This window comes from Carettochelys insculpta, chromosome 5 (assembly GCF_033958435.1).
Source record: "Carettochelys insculpta isolate YL-2023 chromosome 5, ASM3395843v1, whole genome shotgun sequence".
Classification (NCBI taxonomy): Eukaryota; Metazoa; Chordata; order Testudines; family Carettochelyidae; genus Carettochelys; species Carettochelys insculpta.
The window spans coordinates 49,790,645-49,811,214 of NC_134141.1; the positions used below are offsets into that span (position 1 = coordinate 49,790,645).

Genomic DNA, 20,570 nt, shown 5'->3' on the forward strand with positions numbered 1-20,570 from the left:
CTGTTCAGAGGGTGAGGGCTGGCCCCTTCATAGGCTGTATTTCAGGAAGACTGAATTATACTCAAGCCACATTCAAAACATTTACCAAAATACGATTTTCCATGGTTGCCTTAAATATGTTGGCTCTTAAATTGGCTAATCACCTAGGCTGCTCTGTCTCCAAGTCTAGCAGTCTGCCTATTTCCATGTTCTGGAAGAAGCCTGACACATACTACCCACAGAATTCAGTGATACCAGTCAGCCAACATGGTATGCTGCATGCACTGAGGATGCTAAGAAAAACCAGTAGAAGTTTCTCAAGTGAGATTATCTGACTGTGAAAGAAACTGCTTAAAACAGGTATTATATTCTGACCTTTATCTTTGTGAATATAATGGAGAAATTCTGTGGAAACATCATGTGCTGTGAGCATAAGAAATTAGGTAGTTTATACAGAAAAGCAGCTTTTGGTTTTAAAACTGTTACAGTAACGAGATTGTTAAATTTGATTTAAAATGAAAATCTCTTTTTCTAGCATGTAAGAATTTTAAGAATAAATTTATGCAACAATGACAACAATGAGAAAAGAAATGAAGGTATAAATGCAGGTACCAAGCCTTAAGAAAAGAGTAAAAACTTCTCTGTGCAGCCTTGAATTGATACATGCTCACACCCCTACACACAATTTCATTGCCTGTCCATGGAACTTCTTGGGCCTCACTAGAGGTAAATTTTAGTAGAAGTCAAGCTTTTGAATTTTCACAGTAAATCATCACAGAGTGAGTAAATATCCTGAAACTGTGATACAGTGGAAACAATTACACTGTAAATGACCCTTATGTCATATTTCTGTCATCCATAGAGGAAATCTGGTGTCACTACTTCAGTGAGCTGTCATGTAAAAAATATCAAAATACTGGTGTATCTCAAGGGTTGGGGCCTCTGATGTAGCAAACTCGCAGAGCTGGATGGAAATCAGTGGACTTTTGCTGCTTGACACTAGCTGAGTGTGTTTGTTGTTTCTCTCTAGGAAGGTTGGCCTAGTACAGGGGTCAGCAACTTGCAGCTCTTCAAGGAGTCATTTGGTGCTCTGGACACTGCCTCTGCTGACTCCTCTGTGGGTCCCTGCCCTGCTGCCGCTGAAACAGCAGAACTAAATTGAATTGGTTTAAAGGCTGGCAAAGTGGCAGAAGGGATCTGGCCATGGAACCAACTGAATTTTGTTCTATTATTTCAGGAACAGCAGGGCAGGGAGCCACAGAGAGCCCTCACTCTTCCCGCTACCCGACTGGCCGCACCTTTCCAGTGGGCGTGGCTCAGCTCATCCCTGCCAGCGGAACACCTCCACGCCAGTCTTCCTTCCACTGGGAGCCCATGGCCACGTGGTGTAGGCTTCCCAGCTAGCACCACATTTGGGTTAGTCCCAGTGGCAGATTTGGGGGCTGAGGCAGGTTAATCCTGGGTATGGAGGGTTGGGTTTGGGGCTAAGAGGTGTTAAGCCTGGGCATGGGGTGACAGGTTGGGAGGATGGGGTAAAGCTTGGGGATGTGGGGTGTATTTGGGGGGCTGATGGCCGAGGTGGGTATTGCCTGGAGATATGTGGTGGGTTTGGGGCCAAATGGGGGTAGAGCCTGGGAAGGGGGAATGGTGCTTGGAAGGTTGATATGAACATTGTTCCTTCCTGCTTAAGAGACTATCCCCAGGTGCAGCGTTTTCCTTGTCCTCATTTGCTGTACAGGCCAGGGGTGAAAGTAACTTAATCCTTCTAACTGGTACAAATCATTGTGGGTGCGCTGTTCTTAAAACAGGGGTTATAAAAAGTACGGGTTGAAGTTATTTATTAAGGACTGTCTTGTATTCACGTGCATTGAGGCTCTTGAGGTATTGCTTTTGTAACTGAATTTGAATTGTAATATAGTTTTACCCACTCTCATTCCCTTCCCTCCTTTTTTATTTTGGTGGTTTTTTTTTTTTAAATGATGATAATCTATTTGCGTAAAGGTATGCTATTTTGGATGCTGCTGGGTAGATTTCCTTATTAGTCATAACCAGATCTACTCAGATAGCTCCAGCTTGTTGTTATCACTAATGGTTCTGAGTATCACACCAGCAAATAACCCAGACAGAACAGATACTTTGTCTGAGTCCATCTGTAATATTTTACTCACTCTCTCCTGACAAGTTTCTTCCAGCCCTGGGACATCAATGCAGAATTTTATGAGGTAGATGTAACTTGGGGTGGAGGAATTGTCCTGTGCACGAGCTGATGTTAGGATTTCAGATTATGTTAACATTGTGATGATCAAACATATAGAACTTTGCTGTTCTTGGCACTGGATCATGGAAAATCTTGGAAGCCATATACCAGAGATAATTCCAAAGAAGATTTTTCATAAAGAAATAAATATAGCCTGTGAAGTTTTTTCTTGAAATATTTTTGTTTGGAAGCCAAGTACTGCAGTAATTTTTCTCGAAAATGAAGAGACTGCTGCTTACTTTTAATGAAAATTAACACTGTTTTTCACCAGGCAGTCAATCACTTAACTCAGTTGTCTTATAATATTATTCAAATGTGATGCACATTAGTCAAACATAAGTGGCTGAAGAATCATGTTGCAGAATACCTCCTGAGAAAGAAGAACATTATAAACAGTTCTACTAATGGAATATTTATGTTCATGTAAATGAACTCCCTAAGGGTGGCACATCTTTTGAAAGGTGAGTGTGCAGCCTTACTGGCACGTTATTTGCTTTTATTGGCACTTATTATTGTGTTGTTTACTGAGCACAGACAATGTGCTCATCACTGTTCAAACTACTGCCTCCATGTCAGGGACCTCTCAGTCAAGTTCCACCACCCTGAAGAAACATTGTCCTTCAGACATTGAAAAGACTTTGGGATTGGAAAGAACAATGCAGGCATACATCACACTTAAGCTTAAGGCAGCGAGGACATTTGGCACAGGTTAACTAAGAAGAATCTCTGTGATGTGAGAAGAAGTGTAGGATGGGATGAGCCCTTGGGTGGTGGGTGAACAGCTGGCTTGGAAAGGCAAGCCACAGGCCCACCCATTCTACACAAGGCCCCACTCCTTCTATGCCCTGTGGACCCCAGCCCCCACTGTAGCCTCTGGCTCCAACCCTGCCCAAGGCTAACACACCAGACAGTCATCCAGCCTCAGCTGCCAGTGGTGCCTGGAGTGCCAGGCAACCCAGCTGTCCCTCAGCAGTTGTGTAGCCCCAGCTCCTCCAGAGCATCTGGGCAGCGGGTTAAAACCCCAGCTGAAGAAAGCAAGTCCCCAGCTCTACCCCTTCTGCCCAAGAACTCACACCTTCTGCAGCTCCCCCACTCATGGAGCCAAGCCCACTCCCACCACAGCAGCCAACCCACACCCCAGGCCAGTGCCCCTAGCCCCGCCCCAGAGTGACCCCAGGCTCTCCAGCCTGCCCTCTCCCAATAGGAGTATGGAGCCAGCCTTTCTGGCCGGCTAAGCAGCCGCACTGTAGCCCCAGTCTCCCTCTCTGGCTGGACAGCTGCACCATGACCAGTGTTCCCTCAAATTTATTCCATCCATGGGTAGAGCAAATTTTATTACATGCACCAAGGCATATGTGGATGTGCACCACCAGTAGAAACACATGCTTCTGGCTGTGGGCACTCTGCCAATCAGCTGGGTGGCATTTGAATCTCTCCTGGGTGGGTGCCCAAGTGCTCAGCTTACAGGGAACATTGGCTATGGCCCCAGCCCTTTGTTGGTGGGAGTGTTGACTGGCTGGGTAGCCATGCTGCAGCCCTAGTCTTCCAGCTACATGGCCTCAGCATCTCCTGGCCCTGGAGCCAGAGGGGCTGGGAAACATTGGCTGCTCAGCTGGCCCCGATTTCAGGCCATCTCTCCCTCTCCACTGCCAGTTCCAGTTCTGGGCCACAGGCAACCTGCTGCATACTGGTAGAAATGGGCCTGGAGCAGAGAATGGGTGTGGCCACTAAAGTCTCTTGGGGAAGGCAATGCCTTCCCTTGCCTTCATTACCCGCTACCTATGCATATGTAAGCAGCGTTTGAAAGAACACTTCCCTCAGCTTGCTGGAAGGGAGGAGAGATCCTGGGTGTCTATGTAAATAACATTTGCTCTTGCTTTGCTAAGATTTGCTAGATATTCAACAGATGGGGTGGTATTTTGCTCATTATAATCAACTGAATTTGTGACCCAACACCAGCTATGTTTGTATTACATGCAGGGATACTGAAATAACGTTGCCAAAGTCTGTATTTTTTGTGGGCATACAGAAGAGTTAAAGGAAAGGGTATGTAATTAGGAGATGAAACACGACTAGGCTGGGGCTCAGCTTTCAGAACTCTATGAAAGTAAGAGGGGTGAGAGAAGGTTATTCTGGCCAGAAGGCTATAGATCTGAGATTCCCAGCCTATGGGTCCTGACCCAAACATGGGTTGTCATTAGAGTGATGAGACTGGCATAAAACTGAGTCCTTGGGGAACCAAGAGAAAGAGGCCTCTGGGAAGCTCCTACATGAGTATGAGGATTAAACAGGAATAACCAACAGTTTTAGTACATAAAATAGGTTACTCCATAATTGGCACCATGGAGATGTGATGGGACACATCCCATGGCTGGAAGATAGATATAGAGGTATATAGGTTATTCAGGAAGAAGTGGCAGAGGAAAAAGGGAGATATTGCAACATACATAAAAACATACACCCTTGTTCTGAGGTCCTGAAGAAGGTGAGAGGTGTGGTGGTTTTTTGTTTTTGTTTCTTGGGTTTTTTTTTTTTTGGTGAAGCAGAAGGGGAAAATCCAGGGGTAACATCTATTAGAGACCACCAAATTAGAAGGAAGATGTGGATCAGGAAAGTCTCTAGAACATATAACAGAAATATGCATATCAAAAGACTGGGTTATAATGGGGGACTTTTAACTACCCAGGCATCTGTTGGAAAATGTATACTAAGTTCTTTTAGTGTACTGGGGGCAACTTCTTGTTTCAGAAGGTAGAAGAAGGAAGAAGAGGCACAGCCATTTTAGACTTGATTCTGAGTAATGGGAGGAACTGGTTGCAGTTGTGAAAGGAGATGTTAGTTTGGGTGAAAGTGACCATGAAATGCTAAACTTCATCACGCTAAGGAAAGGAAGTTCTGAAAGCATCAGAATTAAAGCAGTGGACTTCCAAAAAAGCAGGCTAGGAACCTCAGAGAACCATTAGCTAAAGTTCTAAGGCAAAACAAACAAGCAACCAAACCAAACCAAACAAAAAATATACTAAGGAAAAAATGAATTTAGGAGTTTAGGAGAGGTGGCAGTTTCTCAAAGACATAATATTAAATGCATAGCAGCCAACCAAATAGTGTGAAAGAAAGGCAGAGAAACACTAGGGGGTTAATGCGTTGGCTTGGGAGGATTGTATTTTTCTCAGTAAATATCAGTAAACATCTATTTTTACTGTACTTGCAAACTACTGAAAAAACATTTCCATAGATAATTGAAAAGTACAGGTAGGCAAAGTAAGAAGAATGCTGCTTCAGAATTTGTCTGTTTTTCATGCTAGTTACATTGTGTTCTTTGACATGTGAGGCTTACAATTTTTGTTTTAATGGTTGAAAAATTAACTTTTGGATCTCAACATTTACTGTCACTAAAAAATTATCTGGCTGACCTCCCATAATTTCTACAGCTGTGTATATTTTAAATGTACCAAAAAATGAAAAAAAACCCTCAATAATTTTGTACGACTGTAAAATATAAATTAAGAAAAATTAAAATATCTGAAATATAAACATTGATATAATCCATGAAAATATATTAAAAAATTGAATTCCACAAAGTCTGCCAAAATGCCTCCATCTGAACCTCCTTACAGACCTGAAAATCAAAAAAGAAATCTTACACAAAAGGGAAGCATGGATAAATAAGTAAGAATGGGTTAAAAAATATGGCTCAAATATATCAGGATAAAAATCAGAAATGGCAAAGCACAAACTAAATTTAGATCTAGCAAGGTACATAAAAGCAAACAAAAAGTTTTATGAATACATTAGGAGCAAGAGAAAGAAGAAGGCAAGTGTTAAGTCCACTGCTCATTTGGGAAGTACAACTACCAACAGAGGAAATCAAAAAGGCTCAGGGATTTCATGCTGGTTTTGCTTTGGTCTTTGCTACAAAGTTAGTTGTGATCATATACCTAATATACTTGATAAAATTAGTATTAACAAAGGGGAAAGAACACAACCCAGAATATTTAGATAACTTGCACGTAGTCAAGCCAGCCAGGGCCTGGTGAAATTCATCTGAGGATACTTAGCTGAAGTAATTTTGGAACCATTAGTGGGTATCATAGAACTTATGGAGGATGGATGAAATCCCAGAGGGCTGGAGAAGAGCAAATATTGTACCTTTTTAAAAAAGGGGAACAAAGAGGACAAAGGCAATTATAGACCACTTGGTCTAATTTCAAAACCCTGAAAAAAATGATTAAACAATCACTTTGTAAGTGACTACAGGGTAATAAGTAAGACCCAACATGGACTTGTCCAGAACAAATAACATATTTGGAAAAGAAGCTTATATAATTCGGAGGAGTATTAGTGAGAGTGTGAGGCATGAGGACAAAGAGGCTAGGGGCTACACTGCAAATTGATTAAGTTATTTCAGGCTACTTCATTTTGAATCCAGTGCAGGCTACGATACACTGGGGTTCGAAATAAGGGGCTATTTTGAGCTTCCTTGTAACCCTCATATGACAATGGTTACTGGGAATGAAATGGCACACTCAAAATAGACCTGCTATTTTGAGTGCGGTGTTTGGCTGTGTGGTTTCTAGAAACGATACTGTAGACTTAGCTGGTGAGTAATTTTTCTGCTCTACTTTGCTTGGTGAGTCCTCTGCTGGAGTAGTGCCCAATTCTGGGAGCCACACGGTAGGAAAGATGTGAACAAATTAGGAATAGTCCAGAAGAGAACTACAAAATTGATAAAGGTTTAGAAAAGCTGATTTTTGAGGAAATATATTATGAAATAATCTTCAAATATGTTGAGGATTGTTATAAAGAAGGCAGTAATCAGTTGTTCTCCAGGTCCACTGAAGGAAGGTGAAGAAGATGTCTTCTCAATCTTCAGCAAGAGAAATGTAGGTTATATATTAGGAAAAGCTTTCTCAATTAAATGTTGTTTTGCTCTGGAACAGGCTTCTGAGGTGGGTTCCAGAATCGCTGTCACTACATTAGATAAATACCTGTCAGTCATAATCTAGATTTACTTCGCCTTGCCTTAGCGTGGAGGACTGAACCCAATGGTCTCCTGAGGTACCTTCCAGCCCTACATTTCTATAGTCTGTAACTAGTGTGAATAGACCTGCTTTGTTGAAGACTGATGGAGTTGTGAGCTCTTATGTTAACATATAAACAACAGGTAGCTGTGTGTGTCATTTCAGTTTATTTAGTAATTATCCTAAGCATCAGGTGATGGACAATATAAAAATATATAGTCTAAAATATGAGTTTTGACTGTTTGCTAGACTAACAACTTTGGGCTTTAATGGCCTAAATGGAGGAAGAGTTATGGAAAACACCTTGCCAGCAGCTCACTTCCTAAGGATGCTCATGCTCTTGCTTAGCTACTGAGGGAAACTGTACTGCTACCCTTTCAGCTCACCTGGGCTCAATCTGTTTCAGTCTCTCCAGTTTAAAACATAAACCTTCAATAAATTCATTTGTGAGTGGGATCTTTGTCACCCAGAATGCAACCTGAGGGATTATGGAAATGGAATGAGTGAGAAAGAGTTGTGCTACTTGCTGGAAAACCATGCCATCACAATTAGCTTTAGTCTCTAGGATATCTTCAACTTACAAGGAGCTTTTTGGGAATATCAGAATCTGAAGGTTGTATAATTTAATTGGTTTATAGAGTGGCAACATTCAGTTTTATGAATTTAGTGATTCCTGGTTTACTCATCTGCTACGTTTATATCCACACCCATCCTGCCCCACCTCTTATGTTGTCTTGGCAGTCCCTCGATAACGAGTAGGATGTCTTCATGTCACCCTACTATTTGTGAGTCAGTTGATGGCTGATCAGCCCAAGACTGGAGCTGCAGGTCTTATCACAGAAGGGGCAGGCGTTAGTAGCTGTTGGAGGAGCACGGGGCAGTTTGTGATTCTCTTTTCTTCTTCTCTGCCTCTCCACATCTGTACTGTGGTGGGGCCTCTTAAATTGCACCATCCCCTCATGGATTACTGTTCTCCACTGGGCATGGTCCTGGGCAAGGTTCTTCCAAGTGTCGACACCGATGCTGTGCTTGCCATTTGATGCATTGTTCTATGATGATCCAAAGTGTTGCTATTTGGTCTGTGCAACAGGGTCCTCTCCTAAAACCTGCCTGTTCTTCTCATAGTTTGTGGTCTATAGCATCTCTCATTCATTCCAGGATGACTCTGGTTAGTACTTTGCTTGGAATTGGCAATAAGGTGATTGCCCTCCAATTTTCACACAGTGACAGATCTCTGGATTTAGGAAGTTTCACTAGCAGCCCTTATCTCCAATTCTTTGAAATCTCTTCTGTTGTCCATATCGGATTTAGCAAACAGTGTAGCTGGTCCTCCTTTTAGTACTTCAGGTGGACTATTAGGTCGTGCTGCCTTGCCATTCTTTAGGTTCCTTAAAATGATTAGGAATATTAATAGGAAATGGCAACTGAAGCAGATGGTGATCAAAGATGAGAACAACGAGGTACTCGAAAAGACTAATCAAAGAGCTTAAAGAGATATCTCCACTGAGCATTGAGAGCAAGACTGATATTTTGAAGGAGGAAGTAGAATGACCAGTGAAACTACTAAAGAACAACAAGAGCCCTGGAAATGATAAGATCATAGAAGAGATGATCAAATACGGTGGAGAAAGTATGATTCAGGAAATACACTGACAATGTAATATAGCATGGAAGGAAGGGACAGCACTTAAGGAATTGACAAGATTCATACTAGTAACAATACACCAGAAAGGAAGTACATTGGAATGGAAGAACTACAGAATGATTGCCCTAATGAGTTACCTCGGCAAGGTGCTGCTGCTGCTACTTATGGAGAGACTGCGATCACAGATAGAAGAACCTCTAATGGATGAGCAAGCGAGATTCAGGAAAGATAGAAGTACCATATAGCAGATATTGGTACTGAGATTAATAGCAGAGAAAGCTTGACAAAAGAACAAGAACATCCACAATTGCTTCATCTATTTTCAGAAGGCATTTCACAGTATAGATCAGAGAGTGACTTGGGTGGTTTTGGAGTCATACAGAGTAGATAGCAGACTGATACAGTTGTGGAAGGATGTCGGCAACAATGTGGAGACAGAGGTGAGAATGCGCAGGGAGTTGAGAAGTTGGATTAGAACAAATAGATGTACGAGACAAGGATATCTGATATCGCTGAGTATCTTCATCGTGCACCTAGAGAGAGTGATGGACGAGATCAAGGAAGAGGTAGGAGGGATATCAGTGCACAGGATGAGAATTAAGAACTTGAGGTTTGTGAATGATATAGTTATCATTGAGGAAGATGAAGAGAAGCTCGTGAAAATGATGCAGGTGCTAACCGAGGAAGGGAAGTGGTATGGACTGATTATGAACATTGATAAAACAAAAGCAATGGTATTTGGAGACAAGGAAATAGGAAGAAAAATATATGTAGAGGGCATTCAACTAGAGAACATAGTTCACATATCTGGGGAGCAACACAATATATGATCTAGACTGTAAGAAGGAAATAGCAACTAGAATAACAAAAGCAAGAGCGAATTTGAAGGCAATGGGTAAGATCTGGAAAAGCAAAGTGATCAGCTTAGGAATGAAGCTGATTGTCTTGAAAACACATGTATTAAGCAGCATGTTGTACGGATGTGAGACATGGCGATAACAAAAGATTTGAAGAGAATGATATTGGCATTCAGGAGGAGGAGTTATAGAAAGATCCTGAGAATAGGATGCATGCAGAATGTCACCAATGAGGAATTATATAACAAGATACAACTGAAAGAGAACCTACTGCAGAAGGTTATGCAATGGAAGTTACAGCTCTTTGGGCAGATCTTCAGAATGAAGGACAAATGAAAAATCAAGACCCTGGAATTCGGCATAATGGGCAGTTCAAATAGGAGAGGCCCCTGAGCCCAAGGTTGTTGATGATGATGAATATGTAACTCTTACAAGACCCTATTTCAAACTTCATTGATTCAGGAACAGCAGTGGTATGGTTTTAGGGTTTGCTTGTGCAATCATAGCTATTTGCATTTGTAATGGCTAGTTCAAAAGCTAAGTAGTAGTTTGTATACTCAGTTACTATGAATGCATGATGAATCACAGTAACTGCACATGCAAGCAATGCATTGGTATGTTTATACTTGTAATTCCACCTAATTTAATGAAACATCAGCACTTGTTGTAGTAGTGATGGCCCCCGTGGAATTTCTCTTTCAAGGAACTACAAATCACTGCCCATCACTGCAAGATAACTGGATAGGCCAATGTTCTTGTGGTAAACCTAAATATTTTACCCTTTAAATTATTTTAATAATAATTTTGCCCTGAAAAGATGTATATATTCTTAGAGGACCGCAGGACATACTTACCCTGTCTCCAGTCCATTTGTCTGCTGCACACAGGTGTTGCATCCTCTGTGACATGCAGAATCCGAGCTCTGTGCTTCAACGGCTGGTCTTTTTTGTTCTTTGCCTGTATGGTGTCCAGCACAATGGGGCTCTGATCCCTGACAATTCCTTTGTGGTGCTGCCATGCCACCAATAACAGAACAGATGCCATGGATTAAAGAGGCATGGCAATGGGTCTAACATTTGTGTTTTACAGATAATCCCCCTAGGAGGAGGTTGAGTGGCACAAGAATTGGGTGGGGACATATATTCGTACTGCCTGTGGTAAACTTATTCTGTGGCTATTCATAGGATTCAGTTCCTCAGAACAGACTATTGGGCATCTTTCTCAAATACTAAATTCAATTAAATACATTAAGAAACAAAAGTATGGGCCCCATGGTGTGAACAGTGAGAACTTTTCATCTTCTTAGTGAAAAACTAATTACCCCTTCCCCTGCTTTCTGCGGCACCCATGGGTGAGCAACTGAAAGTAGGACCCCCCCCCCGACCCCACACCGTCCTCTTCTCCCTACCCCCACCCTGAAAGGACATGTATGCCGGCAACAACCTCATTTAACTTGACACCTGTTTCACTTTAAAACAGATGCCTATAAATAGATGACTGAATGCAAACCTCCATGGCATTGCAAAATACTATGGAAAATGCAGCTTACAATCCCCTGAAGAGTGGGGAGCAGAAAGACAGTATCTACCATAAAAACCTGGCAGCTTCATGTAAGGGCTGTTGCTTTTAATTTAAATGCTCATTTCTTATTCTATTTTCAGATCCTCTCTGGGATTTTAGGAATGTTGAGACGTGCTGCTTATAAAGCCCTAAGTACAAAATGGTCACGGATGGCTGGAATGAGGCATGTTCTAATGGAAACAAATCACTTGTCAGTAAGCAGGCTTCAAACTTTTGAACAAAAGCTCAGAAGGGTCAGGGAAAAGACATGTTTGTTGACTTAAAATGGCTGGATACAGGTCCATAGAAATGCATAGGCTTCAGTGCCTTAAAGTAAGCATTCAGTGCTAAGTAAAGCTGGTCTTTTAAACAAGGTCAAGTACTTTGATACCAACAACAAATAGAACAGCAATTCCATTTGCATCTAGTGTGTTTGCTATTATTAAACTATTATAATAAGTTCATGAGGACTAGACTACATAGCCTTCAGTTTAGGAGTAGTAGCAGCATCCTTCAGTCTACGTAGACTATGGATCGTGCCCTTCGTAGTTCCATTTGGGATCATCATTTGCAGCGTTGACTGTGACTGTGAAGGCCCACACGAGAGTGACAGTCCTTGCTACATCTGTTTAGGAGTATCACCTCAACATAAGCATGTGTGTAAGTAAAATGAAAATTTGGTTTATAAGAATCAGGCTTCAAATTAAGTAGTTGGGAAAATTGTACCAGAATCTTGGCTGGTGTAAATCGGAGTGGCTCAAATGACTTCTTCACCACCAGTGGACAAATAAAATGATGCAACCTTTAGCTACAAGACTGCATAGCTCTTCACTGCTGAGAACCCCCTGCAATATTATGGTTGAGAAGTTGTGTAAACTCACAAGGCAAATATTTAAGATTATGATTCCCACATCAACTATAATTCAGTTCTCCTTATTTGCATATTATTGTACATAGAATCATAGAATCCTAATTCTGGAAGGGACCTCAAGAGGCCATTGAGTCCAGACCCCTGCCTAAAGTAGGATCAACCCCATCTAAATCATAGCAGCCAGGACTTTGCCAAGGTGGAACTTGAAAAACCTCTAGGGAAGGAGATTCCACCACCTCCCTAGGTAACACATTCCAGTGCTTCACCACACTCCTGATGAAACAGTTTTTCCTAATATCCAACCGACACATCTCCCACTGCAACTTGAGACCATTGCTCCTTGTTCTGCCATCTGTCACTACTGAGAATACCCTCCATCCATCTTCTTTAGAGCCCCCACTTCAGGAATTTGAAAGCTGCAATCAAATCCCCCCTCACTCTTCTCTTCTGAAGATAAAATTAGCCTAGATCCCACAGCATCTCCTCATAGGTCATGTGTGCCAGCCCCCTAACATTTTTGTTGCCCTCTGCTGGACCTGCTCCAATGCATCCACATCCTTTCTCTACTTGGGGGCCCAGAACAGGATGCAATACTCCAGATGTGGTCTCACTAGTGCCAAATAGAGGGAAATAATAACTTCTCTAGACTGGCTGCAAATGTGCCTTCTAAGGCACCCTAATATGCCATTAGTCTTCTTGGCTACAAATGCACATTGACTCATATCCAGCTTCTTATCCACTGTAATCCCCAAGTCCTTTTCTGCTGTACTGCTACTTAACCAGTAAGTCCCCAGCCTGTAACAGTGCTTGGGATTCTTCTGCCTCAAGTGCAGAACTCTGCACTTGTTCCTGTTGAACCACATCAGATTTCTTTTGACCCCATCGTCCAATTTATCTAGGTTACTCTGGACCCTGTCCCTGCCCTCCAATGTATCTACTTCTCCCCCTAGCTTAGTGTCATTCACAAATTTGCTGAAGATGCAAGCCATCCCCCGATCCAGTTCACTAATAAAGATGTTGACCAGTACCAGCCCCAGAACTGCTTCCAGGGGCACTCCACTTCAACCCGATTGTCAAACAGACATTGAGCCATTGATTGCTACCTGCTGGGCCCAACCATCTAGCTAGCTTTCTTTCTACCTTACAGTCCATGTATCCAATCCATACTTCCTTAAATTATGGGCAAGAATATTGCAGGAAATGGTATCAAACGCTTTGCTAAAGTCAAGGTATATCACATCCATTGACTTCCCCTAGTACACAGAACCTGTTACTCCATCATAGAAGCTAATCAAATTGGTCAGGCATGACTTGCCTTTGCTGAATCCATATTGACTACTCTCAGTCACTTTCCCCTCTTCCAAGTGCTTCAGAATGGATCACTTTAGGATCCCCTCCATGATTTTCCTGGGGACTGAGGTAAGGCTGACTGGTCTGTCGTTCCCTGGATTGTTTTTTCTTTCATTTTTTTAAAGATGGGCGCTACATTTGCCTTTTTGCAGTCATCCAGGACTTCTTCTGATCTCCACGAGTTTTCAAAGATAATGGCCAAAGGCTCTGCAGGCCTTTTGCCAATTCTCTCAGTATCGTTGGATGCATTAAATCTGGATCCATGGATCTGTGTATGTCTAGCTTTTCTCAGTGTGTTGCAGGGCTAAATGACACGTGCTGTGAGAAGCATAACTTTGAATTTCTTGCCCGTTGTGCATATAAAATAGGAAAAGAAAAGGGAAAGCCACCTTGTGAGACTGTGCATAATCAAATGATGCTTATATAGTGCTTTACGTCTTCAACGCCATGAACATATTTAATTAAGGAAACCTCATAACAAATCTGATAGGCATAAAATTAAATATCACCCCCATTTTATAAGTGGAGGAAGTGAGATACAGCTAGTTTATTTGATATGCTCAAAACCGCTGACTAACTCTGGACCAGTAGGGTGTAACAATATTCAGGTGGTACCCTAGGACCATATGTAAGTAAAACTCCTATAGATGACTTTGAAATGCAGTGTTCACATACCTACCCTTTGTGCTATCACAACGTTTCCCATAGCCCACATTGGCACAATTCCTTGGTGGCTCTGACACCCTGCTTTTCTGTAATACCGCTCACCATTCTCAGACTCTTCTCTGACCAGCCTTTCATTGCTAACATGCCTGTGGAAACCTTTCTTGTTACCTTTCACATCCCTTGCCAGCTGCAATTCCAATTGTAGTTTGGCTTTCCTGATTACATCCCTCAATGCTCGAGCAATATAGTTGTTCTCTTCTCTAGTTATCTATTCATGTTTCCACTTCTGGTAAGCTTCTTTTGTTTTTAAGCTCACCGAAGATTTCACTGGTAAGACAATCTGGTTGCCTATGGTATTACCTATTCTTATTGCACATCAGGATGGTGTGTTTCTGCAGCTTCAGTAATTGTTCTTTAAAACACTACCAGCTCTCCTGGATTCCTTTCCCCTCATGTTAGCATCCCAGGAGATCCTGCCCACCAGTTTCCTGAGGGACTCAAAGTCTACTTTTTAGAAGTCCATGGTTTGTATTTCGCTGCTCTCCTGTCTTCCTTTGTTCAGGACATTAGGACTTTCCATTACCTGTGTCAGAATCAACACTGGTAAAGAACTGTTCACGAACCAAGACTATGTCAGGGATGCTGCCTTGCTTGTAGAAAAGTCAAAGAATTTTAATCCTGCACTCCAAGATCTTTAAGGGGCTGCCCTCACAATGGGACTGAACATCTCATAAACAAAGACCAAGGACTAAGACCTTAGAGCTGGGCCACCAGAGCCCACAATGCAGGTGGTATTGAGTACCGTAGAGACCACTGACAAGTTCCTCTGCCTACGCTGCAGACAGAGTTGAAATAACCACAGCAAACTGGATGTTCTTCAATGAATAGCTCTTGTGAACTGCCTGAACAGCTGTCTGGGTCAGCATCCTGGACACTCTTACAGACATACTTAGATATGGTAGAGAAGTTTCATATTTTTGGCAGCAGAAAATCCTATGAATAAAATGATTTGTCTTAGGCATACTGTCTCAAATATCTGGCCTTCCTTTGGTGGCTCATTATATTCGAAAGTGGCTTTTGGGGTTTTCAGCCATGTCATCAGGATAAAAAAGAAAAAAAAAACCCTACCCCAGCATAACATGCTCTCAAGCTCTCCATCCATGTGCAGAGGTCATAACTGTGACCACACCTGGTGTTGCTTGCAGGGTTGCCCCTGACCTGAGACCTTTTCTACATAATGCCTGGTGCAATGCCATTAACTGTGGTCACAGTGAGTGGCACAGTGGTCCTCGTTAGCCTATGCATGTTTGAAGATGACATAACATTTTTTTATGTTTTGGTTTTTAGATTGTTTAATCACCTGATAGCTAGGGACACTAAATAAACATAAATTGAAAATCTGTAAGTTAGGTAAACCTGCCTTATATAAAGTTATTCACACAACCGCTGACTAGGGTGTCACAAGTCTCACTGAGTCTTCCTGCTGGCACTGACCATACAACCACCAGTCAAAATGGAGCGTGGTGAGTAAGTAATTGGAAATAGTAGAACCTCTCTAGACAGTACCCTGAAGTTCAGGCAGGGTTACTGTCCCCGTGTGGCTTCTCCAGCTTATGGATTTAGCATCTCCAGTAACTGTCTTTCACAGGTCTGGATTTAGCATAAATATTTTGAGATATAATCAGTTGCTCATGGAGTTTTTCCGAGTGCAGTGGTTTGCCTAATGAATAATTTCTCTGTAATGTGTTCAGCCTGTTTTCTGAAGCTCTTCTAATCTTGTTTTCATAGCTTGTTACCTCCTGACTTTCAGTTAACACTTCAGCTGGATTCTTTACTTACAGCCAGTAGGTGTAGCATTTTGAAATACCTCTGTTGTGCAAATTTAATCCTGTCACTTTTGATAGGGGCGCAATAATGTGGAGCATCTGCTCCCATATCTCTATTTTTGCTTTGCCTAATAACTTTTCACAAATTCTGAATTAATACAGGTCAATCGATAGTTTAGTGACACATGGCAGTATGGTGCTTGGACAAAATCCATTAATAATACAAAAGCTCTTGCGGAAACACTGCATCATTTCAGTTAAAACACTGCCCATTAGATACAAATTTGGTAAGCGTTTAAGGACGGATAAATGAAAGCTGATGGATAAATATAATTAAAGAAAAGTCTTTAAGTGTCATTTTAACTCATTCTCATGAATTACGTGTTAGTTAAAGCAGCATCAGGTAATGACAAATGTTTCAAACAAACATTTCTGCTTCCGGGTCCTGTTTCTGGAACCCTGTCTCTTAACAGGTCGCATCTTGCATGTGACTGTAGGACAAAACAATGTTCTAAGTTTCTTTGCTGAGCATTTCAGGAGTAATATTGCCTTAGAAATGTGAAGATTCTAATCATGCTAGTTACTACATTTAGTCTGATTCTAACCTGTGCTGTACCCCAACACTTCTCTACAGAAGAAAAGAGCAAGCTTCAGTATTTCTTAGCAAGTAAACACAGCTTTGGGAATATGACGGACGAAAACACAACTAATATGTTTGTGCTGTAAATACTCTTTGAACATAGGATCTCAGGTCTTCCTCATGATAAGCAGAAGTCTTCTGGCACCTTATAGACTAACAGATATTTTGAGGCATAAGCTTTCGTGGGCAAAGACCCACTTCATCAGATACTCTCGAAGCTACAGACTAACACGACTACCTCTCTGATACTTGTCATGATAAGCAGATTCTTTCTTAATCTGTTATATACTGAGAATTGAGGCCAAGGTCATGGTAGCAAATCTTTAAGAATTAAAAGGAAATGTTATGGAACAGGTGATAGCTAGCATGTTGGTGACTGTTGTTATGGAGATTTTTAAAAATATTTTTGGAATCTGACCTCTTTCTGTTTATTTTAAGGTTTGTAAACAATGGCTAGAGGTATGTCAAACTCAAAGTCAGCTGAGGCCACACACACAAAAGCATTCAGGGCCACCAAAAAATGTACTTCTGTTGGAAAGTCATAATTGTAGGCTATGTTTTAGGTATATTTTATAATATTTTTTCAGGTTTTGTTCGACTATAATACAGTAATTTTAATTGAGAATTTAAGACTTACTATGAATGTTATAGTTTTATAATTTAATTAATAGTTCATAAAATTTGATGCATAAAATTGTCGTTTGCTCATATATTGTAATTTTAATTTAACTATAAATTTAAGGCACTGGAGGAAAAAGGAAAGGAAGAGGTATCAATAAGAGAATGAAACTGGCAGAATATATTGGTGGACAGATAAAATGGAATAGAGTCAGTAGGGATGTGGGGAAAATACATGGCTGGTATGGAGACAAAATTGTTCAGATGGAGGGTCTGCAGAGGGTGAGGGGAAAATTAATACAGAGTGGGCTTGTCTACACTATCTCCCTACTTTGAAGGGAGGATGGTAAGTAGGGTGTCAGGAGGTTATTAATATTTCTGAAAAACCTGCCATCAAAGCCTGGCCTAAAATTTTGGGGAGAAAAGGGATTTTGAAGCTGCCCAGGCACTTCAAAGTACCGGCGGGTTAGCTGCAGCTAAACGTGAGCTGGCACTCCTACATTTAACACTTCAAAGTCGCCGTGGGGAGTATTAGCTGAATGAAGTGCTGCATATGCACCACAGCAGTTCATTAATAGACTCTCGACACCCTACTTACCATCCTCCTTTCCAAGTAGGCAGCTAGTGTAGATTTGTATAGTCGGGGCAAGGGGCTGGAGTTGGAGTGAGGAGGTGGTGGTGGCAGGCAGAGGATAAAGTGTGGATACAGGTTTGAGCTAGAAGGTGAAATGAGAGAAAAGACAATTGTACAGTAAAGTGGGTCGTGGGGCTGTGGGAGGATGGGGCTGAGGAAAGAGAAAGTGAGAAGGGCTGGTGGGAAATGGAGTGAGTTTTTGGTGAGGTGAGAGACTATGGGGGCAGCGGTGGGTTAGCCACTGAGTCAAACTTCTACGAACAGGGGTCCCAGCCAGTTTGGAGCGCCCATAAACATAGGTAGCCCTGTTCCCAACCTGCTCTGTCTGCCTGGCACTCCTGCTGGAGAGTGGGGCAAGTCCCAATGCCCTGCCCCCATCTCCCTGGCAGGAGTCAAAAGGCAGGGGAGGAACATGTGCCAGGGCCCCACGATCTGTTAATCCACCTCTGATGGGAGTGGATGGCAGTGGAGGGAAAGGTGGAGGATGTGGGAGGAGGGCAGTAGCGGGAGACACTGTGGGGCAGGGGCAGAGGGGCTCCCTACCTTACTAAAGAGGTTATTGCTGAAGCTGTTCCAGAGGCAGCTGGCTGCACCCCAGGCCCAGCTGTGGCAGAGGCTGACGTGGAGCAGGAAGAGGTGGATGAGGGTGCACAGGTGCTGGAAGTGGGAGTGCAGCACCAGCAGGTTGTGGCCTCAGCCCAGGACACTGATGATGGTAATGAGCAGTGCCAGGAGCTCGTAGGTGCTGGGGCTGAAGAGGGCCAGGTCCCCATGCTACTCCTGCTGCCCTGGGCTCAGCGCCAGGCTGGGGCTATTGCTGTTTCTGGAGTACATGGCTCTGGGGCTCACTGCCCACGGCTCCTTGCTCCCAGCTGACTCCTTAGCCAGTCACTGCCTGCACCAATGGGAGCGAGGGGAGAAGGACCTGATGCCACTGCCAGCCAGTCACTCTTGGGTCCCCTCACAGGCAGGCGGGGGTGGGGCAGCCAAGCTCTCCTGCTGCATCTGGGGGGCAGGCGTGCAAGCTGCACTTACATACTTTACCAACATGTGGTTGGAGGCCACAAAAAATTTTAATGGGGCTAAATGTGGCTGAGGGCCACATGTTTGACAGGCTTGGTAGAGTGTCTCTGCTCTGAATTAAACTGCAGTTAGACTTTCTCAACCAGTCCAATCACTTGTTGCCAGTAAGATCCTCGTTTGATTATAAGAACCCTCAAAATAATTTGATCTGAGTCTGCAGGTCACATAATTTCAGCATGCTAGTAATTTTAAACTGTCTCCTCACTTTAATGCAACCGTGGAAAGTCCCTTTAGTGTACATGGAGATTCCCAAACCTGCAGACATACTTGAATTTTTATGAAGGTAGAGTTATATGGCTGAGCACTCAGTGCCCTTTCCTGCTCTGTGACTGCTAGTTTCACTCCAGATTTACTTCGTCTGATTTAATTGTAATAATTTTGTTTGAAAATAAACATTAAAGGGCTCCCAGTGAAACAAGTGAAAAAGAAGGGCATGGTCTTTTTTTCCTTTCAATAATATTACCAGTTTTTTCTTTCCGTTAAGGATAAAAGAAAGGGTGGTTTGGACCTGCACTATTGCCTCAGAAACTGAGGTGTTGACCCAATCGTTGTTTAAATGATGCAGTACAATACTAGTACATTAGTTCCATTAATGAAAAATATTGTTTCTAAATTAATAGAGGGAGGGTATTGATTTTATTATTGGAATGTGTTGGGCAGTCTATTTCTGCAGGGGAAAATGTTTCTGAAAAACCTGCTATCAATCAGTCCTCCCATCCTTTAGCATTAGCATTGCAGAATTAGGTCCTGAGAACATTCATCTACACATGCCTGGGAAACATCCAAGAGGAGGTCAGGTAAGTGTGGCTTTTGGGGGTCTGTGTTGTGAGCTGGTGGGTTGAATATTCAGTGTTTGTCTGTGAGTATTTGTTTTTCAGTTTGAAAAGAGGGGCAGTGTGAAAGTGTGTCTGGCAGTTTGATAAGTTTGAAAAGTGTGAATTGGGAGTGCTTTGTTCCGGGTGAAGCTTTTGAGGGCTGACTGGGTTGGAGGCCAGGCTTTGAGCCAGGCCTAGACAGCAGCTGTATAAAAAAAAGGAAGCCACAGCGAACACTGTGAGCGTCGAACAGGGCAGCAGCCAACAGGGAGTTGGCCTGGAAATTTGCCTTGTGGGGGAGTCCCATACTAATTGGTCTCTTTCTTACAGTTTGTTTCTCTTCTGCCCCTCAAGGCAGCACTAAGAACAACTGAGAGAACTCTCTTAGGAAATGGAAAAATGGATGGTGACAAGTGAGCTGCTGTGATCTGCACAGCATGAGCCTTGTTTGTCTCCCTCTCGGAAGACAGAAGAGATTTTGTCTGTACCAAGTGCAAGCTGGTCACCATCTTGGAAGAAAAGATTAGAGGACTTGAGGCCCAAATATCAACCCTCCAGTCCATCAGAGAATGTGAAGACACCCTCTACAGAAGGTAACATTTAGTCTCTCAAGCACAGCAGGCTGAGCAACCAGTGAAGGCAGTACAAAACGAGGAAGAAAATTGGAAGTATGTAACCCCCAGGGCAAGGAAACCAGTTTGGATATCTCCAACTCCAGTAGAGGTAAGCAACCACTTTCAGGTTCTCT

The 20,570-nt window shown here is 42.6% G+C and overlaps 1 protein-coding gene across 16 annotated transcripts in view; it reads left to right on the forward strand.

Moving 5' to 3' along the window:
* The window catches only part of LOC142013544 (tubulin polymerization-promoting protein family member 2-like), a 142,662-nt gene that overhangs the window by 45,306 nt on the left and 76,786 nt on the right, over positions 1–20,570 (forward strand). For 11 of the 16 annotated variants that reach the window (XR_012645674.1, XR_012645670.1, XR_012645671.1 and 8 more), the window contains exon 4: positions 20,177–20,545. Coding sequence is in view for 2 of the 16 variants with exons in the window: in XM_074995052.1 (XP_074851153.1) it covers positions 1,217–1,395 (179 nt within the window). In the remaining 14 variants the exon portion in view is untranslated. Of the gene's footprint in view, positions 1–1,216; positions 1,396–2,293; positions 2,698–11,157; positions 19,805–20,176; positions 20,546–20,570 lie in introns of those variants that run through there. The other 5 variants (XM_074995052.1, XM_074995051.1, XM_074995058.1 and 2 more) reach the window with 3 other exon arrangements.